General features: G+C 39.2%; 1 protein-coding gene across 5 annotated transcripts in view; it reads left to right on the top strand.

The window, feature by feature from the left end:
- ADAMTSL3 (ADAMTS like 3) overlaps positions 1–24,826 on the top strand; it is a 174,702-nt gene that overhangs the window by 93,505 nt on the left and 56,371 nt on the right. For all 5 annotated transcript variants that reach the window (XM_064722091.1, XM_064722092.1, XM_064722088.1 and 2 more), the window contains 4 exons: positions 8,382–8,508; positions 16,039–16,113; positions 21,293–21,450; positions 22,408–22,519. In XM_064722091.1, the coding sequence (XP_064578161.1) occupies positions 8,382–8,508; positions 16,039–16,113; positions 21,293–21,450; positions 22,408–22,519 (472 nt within the window). The remainder of the gene's footprint in view (positions 1–8,381; positions 8,509–16,038; positions 16,114–21,292; positions 21,451–22,407; positions 22,520–24,826) is intronic.

Here is a 24,826-nt window from a genome sequence, read left to right on the forward strand (position 1 = left end):
TGTTTCTTTTCAGGTCTTACCTTATTCTCTTTCCTACTGTTTCTTATGGAGAATGCTCTCCATAGGGATTTCTTGCTGTGGAAGTTTATCCTTTCTTGTCAGATGAGTAGTGGGTTTTTCTGATCTCCAGTGTCTTATCTGTACCTCTTTGGTCATAAGTGATTCACTGCCAAGTTTTGTTTTGTTTTGTTTTAGTGAGCTGAGTGCAGATGTGACTTTACTTCCCAGCCTAGCAAGGACCTAAATCATGGGAGCAGTGATAGCAGAAAAACTCGTGATTTGGGTGTCATCTTGAAGTAGAGCCTTAGTAACCTTCAAATCCCCCAGGGCCAACTTCACCAAGCAAGGCAGATTTGGCTGAACCCAGCCAGAAAAGGAGCAAAGTAATTTGATTTCATATACTGATTTCTTGTTTGAAAGCGTTCTCACCAACAAGAAGCTCACTGGGAGTTTGTGTCCTATCCTCTGGCTGTGTGTATGTGTGTTTTTTTATATGAAGACCATGTGGGAAAGGGTACTTGCTCCTGCTGGGTGGTCCTATAATCTTTCAGCTCCTCTAGCATGTGACAGATCCTGTAGTAAGAGTTAAAGGTTTTGGAAGCACTTTGTTTTATTTGATGGAAGTGGATTTACAGAGTTGTGGAACACTCTTTAGCCTCTTGCCTTCAGATATAAAATGTCAGCAGAAATATGTGGAAAGTCCTTTTAGGAGCCCTTTAGTATGCAGTGAATTTTATGCACTGTATTTTTTTATTTTCTGGGGGCTTTTTTATTGCTTTACATTCTTTTCCTCTGTATGGATGGCTCGGGAATTTGAACATCGTAGAGCGGCTCCTCGCGCCCATCATTCTGACTTATTTTGCACCTCCATTCTGAGGTTTGCATTTTGAGACACTTTGCTGCCTGATTTCTTACCTGTGAGGAACTGAAAATCCTCAATCAGAGGAAGTTTTCCTCCTCCCGTTCACCTTGGCAGCTGGGACTGCAGCTTCATGGGCTGGGGAGTTCCCTGTTGTCCTGAGCCTGGAGGGGCTTTATTCTGTTAATTAGCACATGCTGAAGCCTGTGTCAGCCTGTCTGGGCTGCTACTGTCCTGGGCTGGTTTGATTCCAGAGATGTGGGAACCAGTGCCACAATCAGGCCTTTGTTAGCTCAGACATAACTGAAGAGTTGTGAGACAGGACCATGGGAGAAGAAAATCATGACTCAGATAAAGCCATCAGACTTTAGACCAAGATAAATCCTCAGTGAGGATAAACTAGGGCTTGAAAGCACTGCTTGAAAGCTAAGATTCCACACTACTTTTAAAGTAAATTAAAAAAAAATAAGTTGCTTAATTGGAGGGATGTTCTGGTATCTCTCCCTCTGCTTGTCAGAATCAATTACTTGTGGATGATGAGCATGGGAAAGAGACAGTGGGAGCTTTTTTCTTTATGTTCTCTCTGGGGACATATTTTATCTGTGTAGGAATAAAGTGCAGGCTGAAGCTATCATGAAATGAAGGATGAGAGCAGAGATTGCAAAGTCCATGAATAAACGGGCTTTGAATGACAGCAAGGTTTTACAGCAGGGCAAAGAGACGTGGAAAATATTGACCAAGGGAGAGCAGGGTTTTCACATGACAGTTTTTAAATTCATTTTTATTACAATGAATTCCCATAGCCATATTTAAAATTAGTTATTTGTTGTGTGCATGCAGTCAGTCCTGACATCTGCCTGTGCTGGATTCTGTGCAGAGACAAGTAGAGCAGGGGAAGATGCAGCAAATATCTGACATTGATGCAATGAGATCTGTGTACTGTCATAGCACATGCAACTGCGCCATGAAACACAACCTTAATTTCTATGAGTTTAGGATTTTTTGAGTGTCTGTGTTTCTGGAAATAGAAATCTCTATTTTCTCTGAGCAAGACCCAAAGGACTTTAATTTTCCCTACTGAATGATTCTAATAAACTGCAAAAGAGATTTGTCTTTTTGAGCATGTAAGGGTTTTTCACTGTTTTTTTTTTTACTAGTAAATGCTGAAATAAAACATGTCATTTCTTAGTCAAGTCAAAAACTTGGAAAAGGCATTTTTGTCAGAAGTAATTTGGAGGTTATCTTGTATTTTGGGCAATGCTGTTAACCTTTAGAAGTATGTAATGTTCTTCTATTTTTATCTTAGTTCTCATCTCTTGTAAGCCTGAAATAAATAATTTGGTTTCTAGAAGTCCAAATACTGCTATCCTGGTGGCTGGGCAGTCACATCACTAAGTTGGATATACTTGGTGTAATAGTTTATTTTCACACTATATTTTGCAAATCCCAACAAATTTTAAAGGCAGTGGAAGGCACTTGCACCTGGGACACAAAGCCTTTGCCACCCTTCAGATCTGCTGCTGGCCAGTTTTAAAATAAGAACCACTGGACAACATGTACTGAGATAATTACAGACAGTTTAGCCCTTGAAGGGAAGGATCTCCTGTGCAGCAGCTCTATCACATTCTTGTGAGAATTGCAATTATTGTCTCCAGTTGTGCATTCTGCAGTGCAGTTCCATGCTCAGCAGAAGTACAGCACCTCTTTGGCATTTTAAGCACATTGGGCACTTCCCCATAAATGATTTGCTGGGTTTTCTGCTTCAGCTGATTTTCAGTAAATGCCATCTGTATGTTGGAGCTGAAATTCCACTTGCAGGTTGTTCCTGGAGTACACATTCTGTGCATCCTTTGGAAGAGCCAGGCCTCTGGCAGCACATGAATAGAAATGTACCCCGAGTAGCCTGCAACTGGGTTTTCCTGACACCTGGGGGGTTTGCTCAGCAGCTGTAGAGGGATGGTAATTATGTCATATTGAGATAAAATTGAATTGATTTTCTGTTTTCATACTGTTAAATCAAATCACATTAATAAAGGGCATTACTCCCTGAAACCAGACTGCCAGTCCCTCAAGCAAACAGAGCGCTACAAAATAGAAGCTTGCCTAATATTTTTAATGGAATAACTGATAAATTAAAGTCTGAATCAATAATAAATTTCTTAGTCAAGGTAGGAAATTATATAGTATTTAACAAATACATTGCTGAATATTTAAATGCCATGTCTGCTAAAGAGCTTAGTCTAAGACATGGTAGATAGAAAAATAATGGCACTAGTGCAGCTTCAGTTTTAATGTTTCATAGAATTTATGTATCTATCACAAATAAAAATTGCAGTGATTTATTCTTTTGTGGCTGCTTCTATAAGGAGAACTCAGAATATTTGTTTTTTCTGGCTATACCTGGATCTTTGGCTCCAGAGGGCCCTAGAAGGGGGAAAGCTCATATTGAAAGAGAAATATTATTTATAATTATCTATATGGCTGGATATGATTTCATGCTTTTGATACTAATATTGACACTTAACACTTACATGATGCTTGTTATACAGAGGTGTCTGGTTTTACTCATCTCTGAAATAAATATTTTTATTTTGTAAAGCCTATGTTTATCCTCAGCTTATTTATTTGAAGTATATAATCTTGAGTCATTGACATTCCAGAAAACTTGAATAATTGAAATTGAATTTAGGATGGCTGAAGCAATGGTATATAACAAACAAATGTTGAAATTTTGAAACTTAATTCTGTATCAGATTCTGCACTTCTAGTCCAATTCTAGTCCATGTTTATATTTTTAATTATTAAGAGAAGTCTCTGAAAGGATGGAGGGAGGGTGTCGATGGGATTTGCCTTGTTTTTCACTATGGTGCTTTTTTACTGTATTGGAATTTCAGTTAAAATTCTGTCATCTTGCAGTCCTGTCAATTTTCTTATCATACTTAATTATAAACATCTTAACAAAGGAAGCCTTTTGAATTTAACAGATTATTCTTGGACCTTCACAAATCAAAATTAACATGCTACATTAATTTCTTTGTTTAAGTCCAATTCCTCAGCTGAAACACTTCTAATTGAATATGACCTAAAGAAACAGCTTTACATGAGCTTCTGAGTGATTTTTGGATTCACATTTGCAAAAATATTTTTAATGTTCCGTAGTCACGTTTAACATATCAGCAGTGATTTCATTCTTCTCTTTCATCCATATTGCTGTATTTTATACCCTGACCTTTTGCTCTTCCTTTGCCTTTCTGAACCTGCATGAGCTATTCTAAGCATGCTCCAAAGTATTTAACACCCTTCAGGATTGTCTTTCACAACAGCACTGCCATGCTAAGGTTTGTTGGAACAGATGAGGGGTTTTGTTCACTGCTTAACCAGATGCTTTCTATCTGAGCTGCTTGTGAGAAAAGTATACATAATTCTGTAAACTATATAGTTCTTTTTAATCTTTCTTTTTTTTCCCCCCTTTGTGAGAACAGACAAGTAACTTATTCATGTTCTGTCCAAAAATATTAATGGATTGGAGGCCTGTTTCTGAAAATAAACCTGCCATATCCAAATTCATTTGTACCCCACCATGGACAATTTTATAAATTCACAAACTGCTTGTTTCCCCAATACTCTTCTTATATTGAATTTCTACTTGCTGTTTGTTTTGTTACATATTGGTGAATACTCTCTCTGCTGTCTGAGGAGCTCAATTACAACCTGGTCATTACAGTACCTGTATCATTTTTTGGGATGATGATATTTATGATTACAAATTTCTTAAATTCACTGGATCCCAACCCTTCCGTTACACAGTTTGTGTTATCACTTGTTTCATTTATTCAGCCTATGTTAAAATCACCTAATATTATTTCTGACTATGCCCTAAAAGCCTGCAGATGTTTTCCCAGTCTGCCTGTAATATTTACAGCTGATCCCTTTGCTCTGTAAACAGCAAGCAATGTGGGGTAAATCAACCCCACAAAATGCCGTAATTGTGAAAATCATCAGCCTCTCTGGCTGGCTGAGATGGAGGAAGGCTACTGCCATTTATCATTTTCTTGTCCTTGTTGCAGCTTTATTTGCAAATAACCAAATTTACTGTCATCAAAATGTTTCATCGAACACTTTTTTTTCCTCTTCAGTAGTTATTGGCTGAAATAAGAATACCTTACATTCATAATATTTTGTGTCACAATGCCATATGCTTTTGAGAACCTGTTTCCAAGCCTGTACCTTACAGCTTCCTCTTCTGGTGAGATCTGTGGCTGTTCAGCTCACCTGAGATATACCTGATCAAGGGTTGCAAACAGATAAAAAAGGCGGGGTCTAGACTCTGAGGTTTGAAATATGTCCCAACCCAGTGTTCATTCATTAAGATTCCTTCTTGAATTAGCTCTAAATTTGTGGCTTGTCTCTTAAAAAACCTGTGACATTTTTGGGTCCCTCATGTTAAACAAAATATGGGATTCTATGCTCACTCCAAGTCGAAATTGTGATTATAATTTGAGTTGTTTTCTAAATTGTGTTCCCAGATATCATTGGTTGCTATTCATATTTGTAACAGCTGATGCAAACATGATCTGGGAAGGAAATCTGCAGAGGGTGAATGCCTCTAGCTGAACACACCACCTTTGCTGTCAGGGGAGCTGTAAACCTTTTCCCACATCCAGGTCCCTTGCAAGTAGCACTCCTGTTTTATTTCTGTGGCATTTCTGTATTATTAAAAAATAAGCAATAATACTATATGAAACAGCCCTCCAAAGCATGCTGCTGTGCTGATTATCTTTTTGTACATTCTGTGTAGGACACAATAATGCCTTGTGTTTGCACAGTTGTGTGATTTTTGTTACACCCAGTGGGAGTTTGTTTTCACAGGGGCTCTGTGGAAGAGCCTAGGCTGGATGTTTGTTATTGTCATGTTGGGCTCTAATGGGCTGGTCCTGCTCTGCTTGCTCAGTGCCCTCCTCCCACTAAAGACCTGCAGCATCTGTAGCCTGCAAATATACAAGAGCTTAAACTAAGAAAAATAGCACTTTTCCACACAGGGTGTTGCAATATGCAGCTTATTTTTTCCTTTGAAATTAATTGATGAGTGAATAAATGGTTTTTAATGTATAGAAAAGGAGATTTCAGTATGAAACAGAGATGTATTAGAGATATCTGTGGAAAGATTAACTTGCAACTTACCTCCATGTTCTACTAGTATCTTTATAAGGGCAGGAGGATCAGTGGAGAACAGTAATAACTTCAAAAGTCTTCCAAACAGTGATAACTTTAAAAGTCTTCCAAAGAGAAATATAGACTCTCTCAGTCTCTGGTATGGTCTCCATCACTGCACCATCTGCATGCATCACAAACTTTAGGAGATTAATTCTTGCAACAGCTCTGTCAGCTGAGGTTCTGCAGTTAGATCTCTTCCATGGATTGGAATGGAAAAGCACAGGAATTTTCAAGGGTCAGAAAAGAAATTCTGTTGTGGAGCTGGGAACTGAAAGAGTTGTCAATGCTGAGGCAAATGTGTCTGTGGAGCACATTACTATTATATCCCATAAAGTTTCATCTGCTTTCTGATTCATGGAGTGGCCCAGTCAGTTCCTTAAACGATGTTTTCATTCATTTCTCAATGTTAATTGTTTATAAAATGTGAAGATAGACTTGTTTATAGTCATTTGCTTACAACCTTTTTATGTTTTTCTGGGTGTCAATAATGAGCCCAGAGCTAATTCTAAAGACAACTTCAGGTGCAAATCCTTTAATCTGTAATCCATGCCTAAATTACAGCACAGTGTTCCCACATGCCTCATGTGTGGTAAATAAGCACCTGTTCTGAGATGGTCTGAGTTCACACGTGTATATTTGCTTTATTTTTACAACTAAGTTTTTGTTAAAACCCAAATGATTTACTGTTAGTGTTAAGTGCCTTATTTATTTTTAAAATTAATTCCTTGCTGGGCTAGAATTAAGGACTCCTTCAATTGCAGGAATAAAATAATTTCCTGCTGCTAATGTAGGTTTCTCTGGAAAATCTGAAGCCCTTGGGGAGAAGATGCCTTCCTTGCAGGTCTCTCAAGGAAAGGACTGCAAACTGTCCCCATTAATGCCCTCCTCTAATGGGAATTCAGGTTGAAAGGAATTGGGGAAATAAGGGAGAGGGGCTGAAGGGGGAGGTGGGGCTGCTTTGTTTTCTTTTCCACAGACATGTGAGACTTTGAGATTGCATTTCTCCGTGTTTGGCAGTGGATGTGTGTGATTTGTGTGTCTGTGTGTGTGTGTGTTGACTCAGCCCTGCCTCTTACGTGTGGACTGGATCCTCACCTCTCCAAGGGGATCGTGTGTCAGCTCTGGCACAGCACAGATCCAGGATCTTGGCAGCTGACACTGCCCCTTCCAAGCATTTTTATATAGGAAGAGGCGTGTGCTGGCCACTTTCAGAGTTCTAGCACTGCTTTTAACTCTGAGTTTCCAGAGGGTTTTCGAACCGTTTGTCAGTCTGGATTTTTGTTAAATATAGACACACCCATGACAAATTAGCTGCCCTTCTCAGGGGTATGTGAATGTAAGAGCCAGGTAGGCTGACTTGAGAAAACTTAAAGCTGGAGATCAGCTTTTTACCACATTGTTCAACACTTGGTACTCCCTGAAAGACTCTTCTATGCAATGGTTAAGAGTAAGATAGGTGAGGCCAAATATTTATCTTCCATTCATCAGGAAGCTGCTTTTAGTCAATTTTTGTCTATGCCTTCTCTTTCCATTCTCATCTTTCTTGTGGAGTTGACTGATATGCAGAAAAAGAAAAACCTGGAAAAATGTTTTCATTATAATTTGGAGGGTTTTCAGTTGACAGGGTTTTTTTTAAAATTGCTTTTTGAATTTTTGGCAGTGTTTAAGTTTGGGTGTTTTTATAATAATCTTTGGAAAGTTTTATAGAATGGGTCTTATATTCATAATCCAGAAAAAAATCCAAAGGTGAGAAGTGAATCGTCCAAGTTTTTTAAAAGCTGGTTAACAAATGTGTATGTAATTGATATTGATGTAAATGGCAAATAGATCTACACAAGTGCCAGTTAAATTCTGGATGGCCCAGACACTAGAATGTTAGTACTGCCCTCAACTCTCTGTCTATGAAGATGAGGGCTGAGTGCCCTTTAAATTTTTAACTTGGATTATTTAATTGCATTTATCCTTTCTCAGACATAATTAAACAGGTGATGAAAACCAAATTGTAAATAACTTAGCTATGCCTTGTCTTGGAAAGAATAATGCTCAATTATTCATTCACATAAGTAGTGGGAAACAGATTCATGTATTTCCTATGCTTGAATAGCTTCATGTATCAGTTGTTGTGGTTCATCATTAAAATCATGGAAATGACAGCATGCTTTTAAAATCCTAAATGGCAAGATATGCTTTGATAGAATGAGGCCAACTCATAAAATCAAAAGGATAACATAATAAATAAAATTCCAGAAACCTGAGCATGTCTGCTGCAGCTCTGCCCTCCTTGTGACTGTGCTGTTGATGTTGGCAGGCAGTGGGCTGCGATCGGCAACTCGGGAGCAACGCCAAGGAAGACAACTGTGGGATCTGTGCAGGAGATGGCTCCACGTGCAGGCTGGTGAGGGGACAGGCTAAGGCACACGTCTCACCAGAAAAAAGTAGGTTGCAAATTGATCCTGTGGTGATTTATCCTTCACTGTGTTTTCCTCTTGTATATCAGCATGTATATTGCAGTGACATCTTAGCCAGATACTTGTTTGCAGTTTTGCAAAGCTACTTATTCTGAAGTCTGTGCTAGATTAGTCTGCTGAAATTCCATGAGGGATACCACACATTAGGATACAGCTAGGAAAGAATTTGAGATATTCATTTTTTTTAATAGAGCTACTCAATTCATTCTATCAGGAATAACCATCAAGATGCACATCTTATTTTAGAGGGTATCCTCATGTTGCAGTATATGTGATGCTGCAGCAATCCATGGAAACATCTTATAGATGGTTTTATGGAAATAGTGGCCTGTGCTTGTAAGTCCCTGGTTTTCAAATTATCTTTGATTTTTAATTTTTTTTGGTGGTTTTTTTTGTGATGTCCTATGACAGTTGAACTTCAGGGACAAGTTACTACTTGTATGGTACAAAAAGCACAAAGTGAAAGGGACTAATACTTCCATCTCTTTTTTGTGTGTTTGGCTCAAATTCCACCATTCTTTCTCCAAATAATGAGCACCTTACTGGCAGTAACTCTGTAGGTCTCAGTAACATTGAAAATATAAAATACAAAATATAGAAGAAGAAGGGTATTGGAATTAGACCTTTTGCTGGAATCTGAAGTGTCTGAATATTTTGATATGCGGGCAAAGTTTTCCCTTTCTGATGGGAAGGTCAGCTGGAATTGAAGATGTTTGTGTTGTTTATTCCAGCTTTACAGCACCAGAGATTCTCCTGGGGAAGGATGATCCCTGGGGACACCATAGCTGGTTCTAAGGCAGCCCAAATACACTTTTTGGATTGGTGACTGTGATTGGATAGCTCAGGATAAGTGAAATAAAAAGTTTCACATTTAATTGCTGCTTAGGATGGAAGTACAGTAAAAACAAAGTGGTAAAAGGGATCTGGCTTTGAAACTGTCATTTTATGACAGAAAATATTAATTTCACTTGTGGTGCTCTGGCTCAGGTAAGAGCTGACTGGAGCTGACATCACTTGGTGGAAGCTCTCCCATTGCCTTGAAGGTTCTGAAGAATGCCTATAGTTCATTGTTTCCTCTGTTATAACTCAGTGTCTCCTTAAGAGCCCTTTAAAATTAAAGACCAAGAAAGACTATTCTGAGGAAAGATGTCAGTTTTGCCAAGTTTTGGGTTTATCTTGCACTGCAGTAGGCTGGATGATATGAATGAATTACCACTGGCATAAGCAAAACAGTCCACATGATACTAAATTCAGAACTTGATGTTTTTCTTGGTTATTGTGATGGTGCCAAAATATATTTTGGGTCAAGTTGTTCAGCACTATGCAATGAGTTCCATATAATCGTCCTGTGTGTGAATGAAATGTGGAAATAAAGCCATCCTTTCTTTGTGGTAAAATGTCAGTGGAGGGAGGCACATTATCTTCCAAAGAGTCATTTGGAAGCTTTCAGAATAGTCTTGAGAAAATATCGACACATGACAGAAATGTATTTAGGAGGGAGCTTAAGGCTGTGAGCAGGATGTAAATTTTACTGTTCAATGAAGCAAATTAAAAAACTGGAAGAAAAGCAAGAGCCAAAGATTTCAGTATGAAAAAGAGGCATAAGGGAAAATAAAGTGCTTGGTTATCTTAGCCCTTATTTTTTTAGGCGCTTATTATTTTTTATCTAATTTTAAAACAAAGGAATTTAGGCATTGATAGCAAATGATTTCTCATGAAGGACTAATTTTATTTTATTATCTTTTTTATATGTTTTTACATTAAATTATTGTCTTTGATCAGAAAGTTAAACAGCAGTAAAAGGGAGCTTACTGTTTTGCAAATATGAAAGGAACAATTATTTCAAAAGTTTATTTTTTTCCACTAACACTTAATTGCCTCTGAAAGACAAAGTAAGTTAAACTTCTGTCAGCAAGCCAGATTCTAACGTTCTGGTAAAATGATTAAAGGTTTGACTAACGATATTCAAACAAAAAGTGTAATAGGTTGTAAAATGTACCATCCCACTGGGAAATGAGATATCATGGGCCCTGAAGTTTCTAGTACTAAATGCATGGAACTCCCATTAACTCTACTGCGCTTTGTGCACATGGAAAAATGGTAGGATTGGACCCTCATATCTCCTTTCTGCACCATTGTTGGCAGAAATGGTAGAAAAATGTTCTGGTCCTGATACCAACACAGAAGACAAGATGCTGGTTCAGCAGGGGGTGAAGTTGAAGGTGTCCCAGTCTGGTTTTATTTGATTCCCAAACTACAAGATACTTGCAAGATTTGCCTTTCTTGAGGTTTTGCTGAAGAGCTTCTTATAAAAGCTTTCACTGGTGATGGCTTTGTAACTGCTTGAATTTCCTTTTGCCATGTGCTTTATTTCCTATGGCACTTTGTAATATATCATTGGTCCCTTCCTCTCACATGATGTATGCCATCATCCCCAGGCATGCTTAACCAAAAACCTAATTTCACTTTGGTCATTTATCTAAACAGAGACCTTTGGCACAACTCCCTCTTCTGTGTCATCAGCCAGCTCAAGTTTGTGACAACTTCTTGCCTCACGTTATTTTTCCCTCTTTGAAATAAATATACATGGAGCTAGCAACCCCAATTGTCAAGGTTGCCTGATACTTCATTTTATATGAAGGATTATTTTCCAAAATTAGACAGTTGTGTCAGTAACTTCTCATGCCAGGTGCTATGTGTTTTGGAGAAAATTCAGCCAAAACAGCTCAGCATATTCCAAGGACACAGAAGAGAAAAACATGTTGTTTCCCACTGTCAAAACATTCTTGAAACCTTTTATTTAATATGTCTTAAAATCCCCCCATTGTTGGACTTGATCACAGATCAGGGATTTGAAATTTGGCAGGCAATGATCTTCTGGTCATGGATAAGTCTTTTGCAATGTCTGTGAACATCAACACATATTTTACTACAACCTTTACAAAAAATCCCCAACCTTTTCCTTCAGTTTCAGTGGAATCTTCTTGGATGTTAACGGCTGAAATTTCTGAAAACTTATCCTTTTAAGTGTTCTCTAGCTTGTTACAAGTTCTGACTGCAAACAGATTGCATGTGTGGAGCCTCCTTAGAATACATGTTGCTCTTCCAGAAATAAGCTATTAAATTTTTTCCTTGAGGTTGCTCTTGCTTTCTGCTTTACTGCAGTGTGGACCAGGTGCCACAGGATGAGCTCTGTGATGCCTCCTACCTCACATTCAGGCATTCAGAAGTGATTTTTTGGAGAGCTTCCAATCTCCTGAGCTTCAGACTTATGACAGGGAATTATGAGATCACATGAGAAGAGGGAGAGATGAGATGAGCTAAACAGGAATATTTGCCATTAGTTCATGCAGTGAAGGAAAGGCAGATGTGAGAAGGTGGGTGGAGGATGTGGGACTGGCTGTACAGACACACTGAGTCAAGGAAAGAGGAAGAGAAGACTGAGATTAGATAAGGAATCTGGGTGGGAGATGGAGTCAAAAACACTTGGAGAGGAAGGGGAAAAATCAACTATCTGTAGAGCCAGAAGAGGGAATTGGGACTGGTCTGGCAGGAAAGCTGTGTGTGGGGAGGGATAGGATGCCAATGCATTAGTGTTCCAGTATGGATAAAGGAGCACGTTTTTTGAAGCAAATTTCATCATGATCCTAACATACTGGTCATCAGTTCAAATCACAGAGTGGTCTTGGAAAGCATAAATTGGAATTTTTGGATGAAGCTAAACCAGAAGATGTGTCCCAGAAAAACACCTGGTGTTCTGCAGCAGCTACAGGATATCCAGTCCATGGAATCAGACTAGAATTGGTCCCAACAAGGCACCTGCAGTTTTGCAGTGTGGATGCTGGGTCTTCAGCACCAGCTGGTTCAGTCTGGACATCCCTTTACTTTGGTTGGTTTACTTGAGGCTGTTACAGATAGTATGAAGCCTCCTTCTGTACTTTCATGGTCCCTTTTGTCTTGAAGAAATTTCTTAGTAAGAACATTGGCTATTTCATGACTCGTTTTGTACTGCATTTCCTTAAGATCCATTCTCTTGAGGGCCTGTTTACTACATGTCTTTTATGTTTTCTCCAGTGCATGTATTTGGGTTTGCTTTCATTAGGCAGGTCAGCACAAAGCCCAGCAGAAATGCCTTGTGGAATTATGCCTGATGCCAGAGTGGATGAGGGAAGCCACTGCAATAAGGTTCCAAATATTTTGAGATTTTTAGTTGCTGTGTGCTGTAGTTGTTCCTCCTTGTATTTTGAGAGCACAAAGGTCTTCGATCAGAACCAGGGAGCTAGCAAATAAGTTCTGAGCAAATACATAGAAAGAAACACATTTTATAGACCTGAAATAAACCTCTGGCCTGCTATAAGAGGAGAGAGGGGAAAAATCCCAACTGGCCCATATGTGAAACAGTAAATGGGTCCACCATGGCCCACATGGAAAAATAAATAAAACCTGCTGAATTGGATTGAGTTTAGGAATGTGGCTCCTTTATTTTGATCCTGGGGATTAGCTCCCAGTCTTACCATAGCAGGGAGTCTGATCTTGCTCTCATTGAGATCCAAAATCTAAATCCACATTAACACCATAGAAACAGGATCAAACTTTGACATCTAAAGTGAAAGTAATCCAGGAGCTTAATCAGCAAGTGCTGTGTTGTGGGCACACATTTTCTGAGAGAGTGTCTGGGTGAGAGTGGAGGGAGATGGCTCCATGTGCTGCTGGGAATGCCTGTCCTGAAAGCAGTGCTAGAATAGAGAGACAATATCTCACCTGCTTCTCAGTTTTTAAGGTGAGCCTTAATCTGACCTCATATGTTGGAGTCTGGTGTTTCTGCATGTTCCAGATGATTTGGGGTAATTTGTTTTCATCTGTAGACAAAGGTCAGCAATTAACTATCAAAGAAATACTGTAAGGGGGAAAAAAAATGTAATCAAAAATTCTCGGTATGGATTTCAGGGTAGCAATTTCCCCTCATGTTTTTGTAAGAGTTCACTGCTTTTAGCAGTGTGGACCCTACTGATTTAATGGGAATTGTACAGTATAACCATTTTAAATGGGTTTACAGAGCCTTGTGTTTCTTTAAGAATATGAATTACATTCAACTGAGAACCAGAAACCTTTGGAATATATAATTTTTAGGAGGCAGATCTGGACAACCTTAACTATTGTTTCAAAGCTGTCCTTAGGAGAAAGAACTGACCCTTGTGGTCAGTTCTGTCCCATTTTTTCCAAACCCTCATCTCTGTTCAGAAGTCCAAAAATCTCACATTTATTTTTTCCTGTAATTTACTTCATCTCAAGGAAAGACCGCCCTAGGTCATGATCATCTCAGTCAGGTTACAAAAATCTCCTGCTGTCAGACTTCTTGACAGGTCTGTGGGCTGCAGAGGCTGCCTGCTGCTGCGGTGGTGAGCTCAGCCATCCCTAATGCAAATAAAACACTTTCTGCTAATATTGTCTCTGCCGCAGAGAAACACCAAATTTAGCACCCCCATGAGACTTTTGGACCATATCAGAGAGTGCTTGGGTGAGGGTGGAATGTCTGTAGTACTGCAAAAGGAATGTGAGGCATCCTGGAAAGGGATCTGCAGGGTCTGCCTGTGGGGAGGTGCAGGGAGCTCAGCAGATCGACCCTGCTGCTCTCCAAGGAGCAGTGCTGCACATCTGTGCACATCTGCAAAGCCAGCCTGTGGCCCTGCAGCACGGGCTGCCCTCAGCTCCACTTCAGAGCAGCGGGTCATGCATTCTGAACTGGCCATCATCTGACTTTATGGAGGTTTTGTGCTATGTCTGACCTTGGTTGTTATCAGGATGGGATTCAATTCCCCACCAAGTAAGCACAGATGGGCCCCTCAAACCTGCTTTCTCTCAAATACTGTCGAGCACATGTGAATTCAGTAGTTGTTTCCTTACTTTAAAGATATACACACCCACTACCTCCTGGCTATCTTTAGCAATTCCTCTGATGAAAAACCAAGATGCAAAAAGATATTAAGTGGTTCGGTAGTTAATGTTTTTTCCAGGACTCCTTAGTTGTATTATTGTTTTACTGTAGTATTTTTCACTCTGGTGGAATACACAAGAATGAAATTAATAAAGCTCATATTTTATTACATCCAAAATAAATTGTTATATTTAAATGTCCTTCCTAGAAATTGACGATATAAAAACTGTAACATAAGAAGGTGTTTATTTCAGAAAAAATAATTGCAATATTTGCTTGAAGTATTCTGAACATTTGGCAGGAAATCATACTTATGTTAAGGAGATGTAAACCAGAAGCTGATAATTTAGCATCTACTATAAAGGGGTCCAGTTTGAAGTGGAAAGAAACCTTTTTAAACTATTTTTTTAGTTAAAACCAAACTCAACTATTCTTCCTCTAAATATTTTATGGGTAATTCTGGAGCCGGTGTATCACTGACTTTCAACACACATTTCATTTTGAATCTGCAAAAAGGAACTTCCTCTGCAGCAGCCACTGAGTGTGCATTAGTTTCATCACCAAGCAGAGCATCTTGTGCAGGGTGCAGCTGCACAGGGCACGTGTGGCAGGGGCTGCCTTGCAGAAGGGATGCAGTTGGGCCACGATGGAAATGGGTGACGGCTCCTGGGATGCTGCTCTCTCCCTTTTGTGGATATCCCTGTGGATATCCCTTTCCTGAGAGCACTGCTTGTGTTGGCATGAGGGTCTCTAGTGTGTTGGTTTGACCGGTAACTCGGTTTGCTTGGGCAAATCACAGATTTCCTACATTTGAAATGAGAAGTAATAACTTTCTGCCTTTGTAAAATGCACTGAAGTAAGTGTGTTGCACATTTATATATGGAGAGGCCTTTCAGGCAGCCAAAAGCTGTTTTGTATTGATATGTCCTGTTGGGGGCTGGTTTGGTTTATAGTTCATTTTAAACTGAGCCTCTTACTGGAAGAAATGATCTTATATGGTAAGTTAGATGCAGACACCCTTATAACATGTACCTTATAGCTATTATATATTTGCTCTTAACTGGTCTGTAATTGGTTAAGGGTTAGTGTTAAGTAGATGATTTATTTCCTGTAAGTCCTGCCACTTATTAAAGTTGTGACCTGCAGCAGGAAATGAGGTGTGGGCAAAATGAGACTGAACAGCTGCAGGTTTTTGTAAGGGGGAAGGACTACTTAGCAGATTCCTTATGTCAATTCAGTGATTAGAAAATACAACTAGGACAACAGAGTGTAAATATGTTCCTAATACACTACTGACATTTCAGTTGTTATTGTTAATAGCAAATTATTTACCAAGAGAAAGCAAGATTTACAAGTCCATTTATAGGTCTTAATAGTTGCATGACATAGCAAACAGACTCAGTACACTGTACTTAATAAAATAACATATTATTTTTAATAGAAAAACTGTGAAAGGTGTGAAATATTTTCTTAGACACATTTGAGCATTTTCAGTCTAATTATGTGATGTACAAATTCCCTGATGAAAGATAATTTCTAAAACAGTTCTTTGATGTTTTTAGGGGAAGAAACTGTGATTGCTGTACCACATGGGAGTCGCAGTGTGAGAATCACCCTGAAAGGACCAGCACACCTTGGTATGACTGAGTGTTTTATGTATTTATACATAGGCAGAAGATAAAAACACAACCTTGTATCTGAACTCATCCAAACTTTGGAAAATATGGATAAGATCATGACCTCGATGTCTTGATTCCTTTTCCCATCTTTAATATCCAGCCTGGAGATAATCCTAGAGAACACTGGAAAGTTTACTTGGTAAAGAGAAATAGAATACATAGAGGTGGTTTCTATTCCTTCCATTTAAACTAATATAAGGCATCTGAAGTACAGTACATTCTTAAACAACACACACAACAACTTCCAGAGGATTGTGTGTGGAACCAATAATCCTTGCATAACTCAGCACCAGATTTCTGTTGAAGCCTCTGACAAGCGACTGAGGTCCAAATGAAGTTGGGTGAATGACTACAGAAGTCTTGCTTCCATGTAATTCTTTTAGTCATTGCACACCACCAATGAGAAACAGTTTGTTCTTCTGTAAGACAATTGTTTCCAATATTTTCTTGTAAAGCTGAGGCAGTATTTATGGCAACTTTCTTATCCGTAAGCCTAGTTTGCCTAGAGAACTGATGGTTTCAATGGTAAGTGGTGCTGCCATACCAAGCAATGAGATAAAATATTAATTTAACTTTGAACAATTTTTTATCCAGATGTGGTCTGGATCATAGAAAAAAAAAACAAACCTAAAGCTCTGAGATATGTAAACAGAAGTAAAAAATACTTTCTATTTGAAAATTGCTCATCAGTTTGTTTGCTTTTCCAAAATATATTATCACATTCTTTCAAAGAAAAAAATGGAAATAAAACTCCCTCTTCAGAACAGCTCCATATATAGCTCAATAACTTCTAGATATACTATTTATATTAAAAAAGTACAAAGCTGAATTTATATTGAAATAAATAATATTTCTTTAAAACTGTTGAGGGGATGTGTGAAGGAGTGATCCTGACCAGTTCAGGTCAGGACTCTTGGACTTTGTTAAGTAGTTCTGCAGAAGGAAGTTGTTGTTTCAGCTTTGTATGAGGAAAAAGTACTAGATTGAGTGGCTCTTGGGGGATTTCTGGAAAGCTCCTGAGGAATGCATCAGCAGCTCAGTAACTGAGTACAGAGTGCTCCTGGCTTCCTACCCAGGGTGGTTCTCTAAAGAAGCTGTGGCTTGGCATCACCTTTGTTAGTTCACTCTCTAGCTGGACAGGAATTGTGAAATGTTCCCTTAACCACTTCCACCAGCACATCTGTTTGCAAATCTGCAAGGATTTAGACATTTTTTACCTAAAATTAAAATTGCAGAGGTAAAAACAACTGAGAGCCGTTGTGGGGAGGGAAGTGAGAATTGCTTCTGGCTTCATAGCCAGGTCTCCAAGAGCTGATACCCCAGAGGTGCTTCTCCACCCTCCCACTGTACATGTTCCTGGGTGTTTGTCACTTAACAGAAGATACCAAATGATCCCTTGCTGCAAATTCATCAACTTTTGTGTGGGTGTGCTGGTAGAATTAAAGCCAGAATGAAAAAAAAAACCAAACATCTACTATTACAGGTTCCATTTGTCAGAGATATTTTTCCTGGCTTGCAATGAGTTGAATTTAACAGGTGAAGCAGGGACTACTTATTGTTAAAGTTTTATACCGCCTCCTGTTGCCAGTATATATTTGTCCTTCAAGTGGAGTCAGCAGCAATAGCAAAGACTTGAAGAGCACTGTGGAGTGTCTGGCACTTTTCCCTTTATCTTGTGTTCAGTGGGGCTTCATCCTGGGTTTATGATCTGGTCTTGTTCCAGGAAAGCACAGCTGCTGGACTAATCAAAAATGGAAATGTGGTTGGAGATGTAGCACATAACAGATTTAGAACAAATGCTCTGAGCATTGTTTTGCAACCTGCAGTTGGTGTTTGAGCAAGGACTGCTTTTCTTTGTAGCTGGTTAGAATAAGTGCTTTGTTTGTGTTTCTGGGCACTCAAACAGGCAGCAGATTGATCAACATGCAACTCTGGGTTTTTAACAAATATGGCCCCTCTGTATTTCTGCCTGCTAGGGTTTGGCGAAAGATTTGGTGGAAAATAACCAAGTAATTAGCACAAAAATGGGTCTGAATAAAATGTTTCATTGTGTTGGCTTTGTTTTTGATTTGGACTGCATCATGGCTTTTCTAGTAGTTGTTTTAAGAGCATTAGAATCAAAAGTAAGACTGAAAGTTCCCTGAAATTAATCCTCCAGCAGAAGAAACAGGAAAACCAGAAGCTAATATTTTTACAAGTGGCTAATGCTAGATAACTGAGTTCATGAACTTAGGGAGGTTAAACGTTACTGAAAGGAACTGAAATGTTTTTCTTTTTGTCAATTTTTTCTCTGCTCACAGAGATTTGCATCATGTGCCAGCCTTTAGCAGTGGGTTTGTGCACTGCTCTGCCTTTGACAGATGCTCAGAGGACCGTGGTGTTGCTTTTCTTGCATTTTGAGATGAATGTTTTGTTGTTGTGCTACCTACAAATGAATCACAGAAAAGAAGCAGCTTTTGGGCAGCACCATACTTGCTCTTTATTGCACTGGGAGCAGGAGCAGCTTCCCTGGGAACTCCTTCATGCACAGGGAGGAACCTGCAGAGGGTTTTCTGTGCCTCACTGCCCTGCTCCTTCCTGCCACCGGGACAATGGGGGGATTCTGCCCACAGCTGGGCAAGGCATTTGCCACTTTTGTCAACGGAGGGAAAGTAACTAAACACAGATAGTTATGGATCTTTGGCACTGGTGGTTGTCTTGCTAGGCACAGAAACAGGTGAGCACTCAAGAGACTTCCCTGTCCATGTGACTCTTCACATCTGGAGTGTCAAGGAATTGATTTAGGATGGGGAAGCTTCCTCCTGAAGTCAAACTTCCCAGGTATGTTCTATAACAGGACTCTGCAGAACAAGGAAACATTTGGTGAATTCTTTTCTTGTCATGAAACCAGCTGATCAAACCTGTGTTCTCAATTACTTCTCTGAAATCAATAAATGAACAGTTTTTGAGGGAGGAATTTCTCCCCAATAAGCCTAATTATGTTATGTATGTGTTAAATACACCAAATGCTTGGTGTCTCTCTGTTTTGTCAGCCTGTGATGACAAGCACTAGGTACTACTGAGCAGGAATTGCATTGCACCAGAGGTTATCCATTGTGCTGTGGAATATCTCCTCATCTCCATGTGACACAGGAAAAATCTGAGCAGCTCTTCTGGGGTCAGTGGTGTCACCTCCAGAGATACAGACCATGGCTCCATAACTGCACCTTTCAAAAAACCACATTATTTGCATCCACATCAAGTGTAGCTCTAATGTAAATATGTCAGCTCTCTGGGAGTTAATGTCTTGTTGGTTGCTGAACAGTATTCTTGGTTTCTGCTTGGAAAAACATCAAAAATGGTTTTTTATTTAAAAAAATAGTAAAAAGACTGTTCAGAAATGCAGCTGATGTCACCAAATAAAAATTTTCATCATCTTTTTGCACCAGGTGGATTGTAATGTCTTAAATGCTAGTTTCAAAAGGATCCTGGACTCCCGAGCATCTTACTGAATTTATTTTGAGTTGGAAGTACTTAAGATTTGATTTTACACTTATTTCAAAAAATGAGACAATAACAGGCACCATGCATTATTACTTACTTTTAAGCAGTGTTTGTGATTTGAGCATGAAGTTTGGGATCCATGCTTGCAGAAGCCTAAACCAAGAATTCCGAGTTCCGTATATTTTAAAGGGTTATTTTGTAATGCAATCAGGACAGGAAAACTCCATAAAAGTGACAAACAGAAATATGTAGTAATCATCTAAATACTTGTTTTTTTTCTAGGATTAGTTTATATCTATTTGTTCCTAATGGAAATGTGTTGGACAGTGGGGCACACTGATTCCCAGAGATTTATGTTTTCTCTTTGACAAAGTACATTTTATTCACCACTACATTCATACCCTGTGATTAACATAAAGTCATTTCCTAGAAACAAATCCTTCCTGAAACTTCCTTCCAGCCATGTATGTGATCTTTGTTATACCTATGAGCACAGTGGAACCTAATGCTTAGAAGCTTGGGATAATGGTGGTATGTTTTCAAGGAATTTAATTAATTCTATAATTTCTTTATTCTCTTTGTTGGAGTGCTCCAGGAATGCCTATTTGTTTAAAAAATATGAAGCAAGAAAACAGTTAATGATGGGTTTCAGCATTCAGAGTATGTTTTCAGTGCAGGTAAAACCAGATGCTTTTAACCTAAATGATCTAGCCTGACTTAGGTAACTTTGTTTAAAGCACCAAAAAAGGCAAGGTAGTAGGAGAAAGAGGGTATTTATAGCTCATCAAAAGATTCCTTTTAGCTTGGCCTGAGCTCATCTGAGATTCATGCTTTTCTCATGCAGTGCTCTGGTAGATTGTAACCAGACCAGGGTATTTCAAGTCATGCATTTTGCTGTGCCTGTGTGCTGTACTACACAGAGCCCAGAATTCTACCTTGGTTATGAATATCTTCCTTTAGCTTTGTCCACTTACAGTTCAGTCAGCTTTCTGGAAGTGATTTAATCTTAAAATGCTTCATCTGTCTTCTGGAGGCTGTGGGCTGTTAGTTTAATCTGTTTCCAAGGAGTGGAGAACAATTCAGAAAGGGTTTTCATCACCAGCTGTTGTGGGAAGGGCCGTCCCTGCAGCTGCCCACCTCCTGGCCCTGCTCCTTCCTCCCTTGGGAAATGCTCAAAGCTGAGTTAGGGATCTTGGGGCAGTGATTCAGGTATTGAGGTGAGTGTCAGGTGGGTTTGGCACCACTCAGGCTTCTCTGGAGACTGACTGCTCAGATTGCTTGGCTTTTGAATTGCATGGAAGTATGAGGTATTTTTCTCTATATTGATTCTATCAATTTTGAGTTTCTTTCAGCTTTCCCTGCTCAAGCTATTGCTTATATCAAATGTTACAGAGCACTTGGTGTAGGAAAAACTGTCTCAGAATTTTGGTATGAAAGAACAGTGTGTTCAGACAGATATTCCTGTGTTGACTTGTCTTGCAATTATCTATCAGCCTATAATCTGAAGCAGTTAATATTCTCACAGATTCTCTGGGTGTGTTTTTACTGCACATATGCAGCTGGCACTTGCAAGGCAAAGTTGTAAACATTACTTTCTGACTTTCTTGAAAACAAAAAGCTGTTTAAGTTTACTAATGGCATGTTTCTTCTTTAGTTATAGAGTCAAAAACACTACAAGGAGAAAAGGGAGAGCACAGTTTCAATGCACCTGGAACATTTGTCATTGAAAATACAACTGTTGAATTTCAGAAGAGCACAGAGAGAGAAATCATAAAGATCCAGGGACCTCTTGGAGCAGATTTCATTATCAAGGTGGGGTGTGTGAATGAACAAATCTACAAAGTTATTGCAAGTACAGCGGCGCTGTCCATCAGCTTGTAGCAATACAACAAAGTCTTCTAGCTAGCAAGATAGAAATCCTAATTACAGTCCAGAGATCATTTATGCCAAGAAAATCCAAATAAATTAAAATGTTATGTGATTAATGTCTTTCCTGTGATGCAAAATACCACAGGGTCTTTAATGGTAAAAATGTCCAGGAATTTTGTTTTCAATTCTGCTGGAAGAGTAACAGTGTGACCCTGTGCAGTGCTAACCCAATTGCAGACTGCCACCTACTGAACCTGAGCACTGCTTCCAGCAGCACCTCCAATCTCCCTCAGACATTGCTCATCCAGCCACTGGCCATTTCCAGTCATTTTAATTTTTTTCTATCCAGAACACCAGTGGCTTGCATCACACATCAAGATATTTATAAGTAGGAGCATATCAGTATTTGACTGCCAAAGGAAGGCACTCATACACTTTGCCATTGGAAGTGACAGAAGTTTCAGAATTATCAGACTGCCTGGCTTTACCTGTCACATTGTAAAAATAGAATTTCAGTTGTTTTCCTTTTGCATCTCCAGTACCATGCGCAGCTAGACTTGCCTGACAGTGTGCTTGGATCACTTTTAGACTTCTTTCTGCAGTAAATTTCAAAATTTTTGTTAACAAAGAGATAAACCAAAAGAATACAGGTAAGAACTTTGCTATTTGAGGATAGATAATCAAATGGTCACATTAATGCCTTGAATAATTTGAGAAAACAAAGCACATTCAAATATTTGGCTATTGGGAACTTAAATTTGATGGCTACTCTAAAATTTCTAGAAGTTTTTTGTCTGTCATCATCTTACCCTGCACTGCTATTATGCATGAACTCTGTTTTGAAATGGCATGAGCAGTTGAGCACTGTGTACATGTGTGTTGTAATGGAAATTTCTTCAGACCAGGTACTCAGGATCAAAAGAGAGTGTGGTTCAGTTCTTCTTCTATCAACCCATCAGTCACCAGTGGAGACAGACAGAGTTCTTCCCCTGCACAGTGACGTGTGGAGGAGGTAAGTAATGTCAATTCTTCAGCAGTGATAACAGCTCAAGACTCAAAGGAGCTGATTTACAACCTTTGTTCTGCATTTTTAGTGGTTAGATGTTTGTGTTTTTCTGAACACTGGAAATTTCTCAGCAAAATAAATGACAGAGCAGCAGCTAGGCTGGTTAAACTGGTATCAGCATAGAGATTTTTACATGTTGTCACTGGAAATCATGTTTTTCCATAGCTGATGTTCATTTGAGTAAGAACATTAACTAAAAAATAAAAATACAAAATTCAAAATGGGAAATTGCAGCTCATAGTGGATATTTGGGGAAAGAAAGCAAAGAAACATGATGAGATTTTAAAATAAGAATAATCAAGAGGTGAAAAAGTATTTCTGGCCTCAGTAGTATACATGAGGGTGAGTTTTAGAATACTTAGTTGAGGAATTAGTTACAGAAAGCAGAATAAGTAAATACAATTGAAAGAACATCTGCTATCGGTACCTTTGGCTGATTTTAGACATTTAGTCCTGATGGTGGCTGGAGCAGCACATGTGGTATTGTAGCATCCACTCCTGATTTAAGCCCTGCAGCTTAGATGAAGTGTAGCTTCATTCTGGTTATCCAGCCCAGCCCACAGCCTGTCATGTCTGGTTCTGCAAAAAAAGTGTGAGCTCATGGTAGGAGGAGTGTTTGACACCGCAGATAGCAGCTTCCCTTCAGCCAGCATTGCCCAGGTCACCTGGAAAACAGAGCAGGACCCTGGTGATAGCAATACAGGGATTTTCTGGAGAGTGCAAATGTGGTTTAAATAGTTACTTGGGGCATGAATAAAGAGAGTGGGAGATTTTAAAGTACAAGCAGAGTCTGGGGATCTTTTGAAGGACCATCCATTTTGGCATTTGCACCTCCCTGTGATCTGAAATGCAGACAATACATGTGTCTGATACGCAGTCCCACAGGAAACTACTGTATCTTATGAGATACTTGGCCTCATGAAGTGTGATCCTTGCTGGAGCTCTGAGTGGCAATGCATATCCTCTGATGATTCCATCACACTGTGTTTATAATTTTTTTTCCTTAACTTGTCTGACAAGGGAAGAAGTATAAAGCATCACAGTTACTTTTGAGGACTGCATGTAAACACTGGATAGCCCAAGGGAGATATTTACCTTCAAAGGTATTGGCTCAAATCCAGCCTTATTCAGACTGCTGTTATGGTTTGAAAATTATAGCTACATGTCAATCTCTTTGAAACCATCCAGGGTGTTCAAAGCCCTGCTTTGTGGCTGCTTGCCTAGGATATAAAACTGGTACCTTTGTCAGAGGGGCTTGGCAGTCCTCAGTGGGGACAGGAACTGAGGAAGCACAAAAACTGAGCTGCTCAGTCATGACAGTAGCAGTGTTAGGAATGGCATGCAGGGAAGTTGTATTGCAGCCGCCTGGCTTTAACCTGTTATCTTAGATTTATCTGGATTTAGCGTCCAGATTGTCTGTTTGGCATCTGGTACTGGCAGTGAAAGAAAAGGTTCCTCACTACAGAGATTTGGAATTAGTGCATTGCCATTCCTCACTTGGATGTTGCTTCTGTCTTTAATTCTGTAATCTCCATGTGTTGGAAGGGGCATCTCAGAAAGCAGAGTCAAGTTTGAATGAGTGTTTAAAAATTGTTTCTCTTGTTTGCAAATGACATTTTTTCTGGGTCCTTTCAGTGCTTGCAAGAACTAAATTACATAGATGCTGTGAGCACTGGAACTGCTTAGTTCTTTATGGTTATCACTCTCATGCATGATGACACTTTGGATCAGCCAAGAGACACACAACTGAAGCCACTGACACATGATACTTAGCATTTTCAGTAGGCACAGGGACTTGTGCTGCTAGTTTGTTGACTCGGTTTGATTTTAATTCTTGTGGTCTAAAACTTTTTTTCTTTACACATACCAGAACATCCTCCTCTCCTCAGTTTAAGTCCAAGTAAGCTTTTTTGAATGAGTCTTTTTTTTCTTAGCCAAAAAATAACCTAGTGGTTTATAAAACCCAGATCCTTTCTTGCAACCAGTCTCCACACATATTTTATTATTTGTTTTTCACTGAGTAGTTAGTTCAAGTCTTCTTTTGTTGGCTCTTCAACTCGGAATGTTCTTGAATCTATTTCTTGGTTTTCTACAGTTCCTTAGCAATGTTTTTGGATCCCATCTTCAATTCCTCTGGCTTTCTGTCTCAAGTATTTATTTCTTTTAGCATGAATGACTGTTTAATATAGCTCTCCAACATACTGGTAACTCCTCCTTGGAGGAGGGCAGTTATACATTGTGGAACGTGTACTA

Source organism: Zonotrichia leucophrys, chromosome 10 (genome assembly GCF_028769735.1).
Source record: "Zonotrichia leucophrys gambelii isolate GWCS_2022_RI chromosome 10, RI_Zleu_2.0, whole genome shotgun sequence".
NCBI lineage: Eukaryota > Metazoa > Chordata > Aves > Passeriformes > Passerellidae > Zonotrichia > Zonotrichia leucophrys.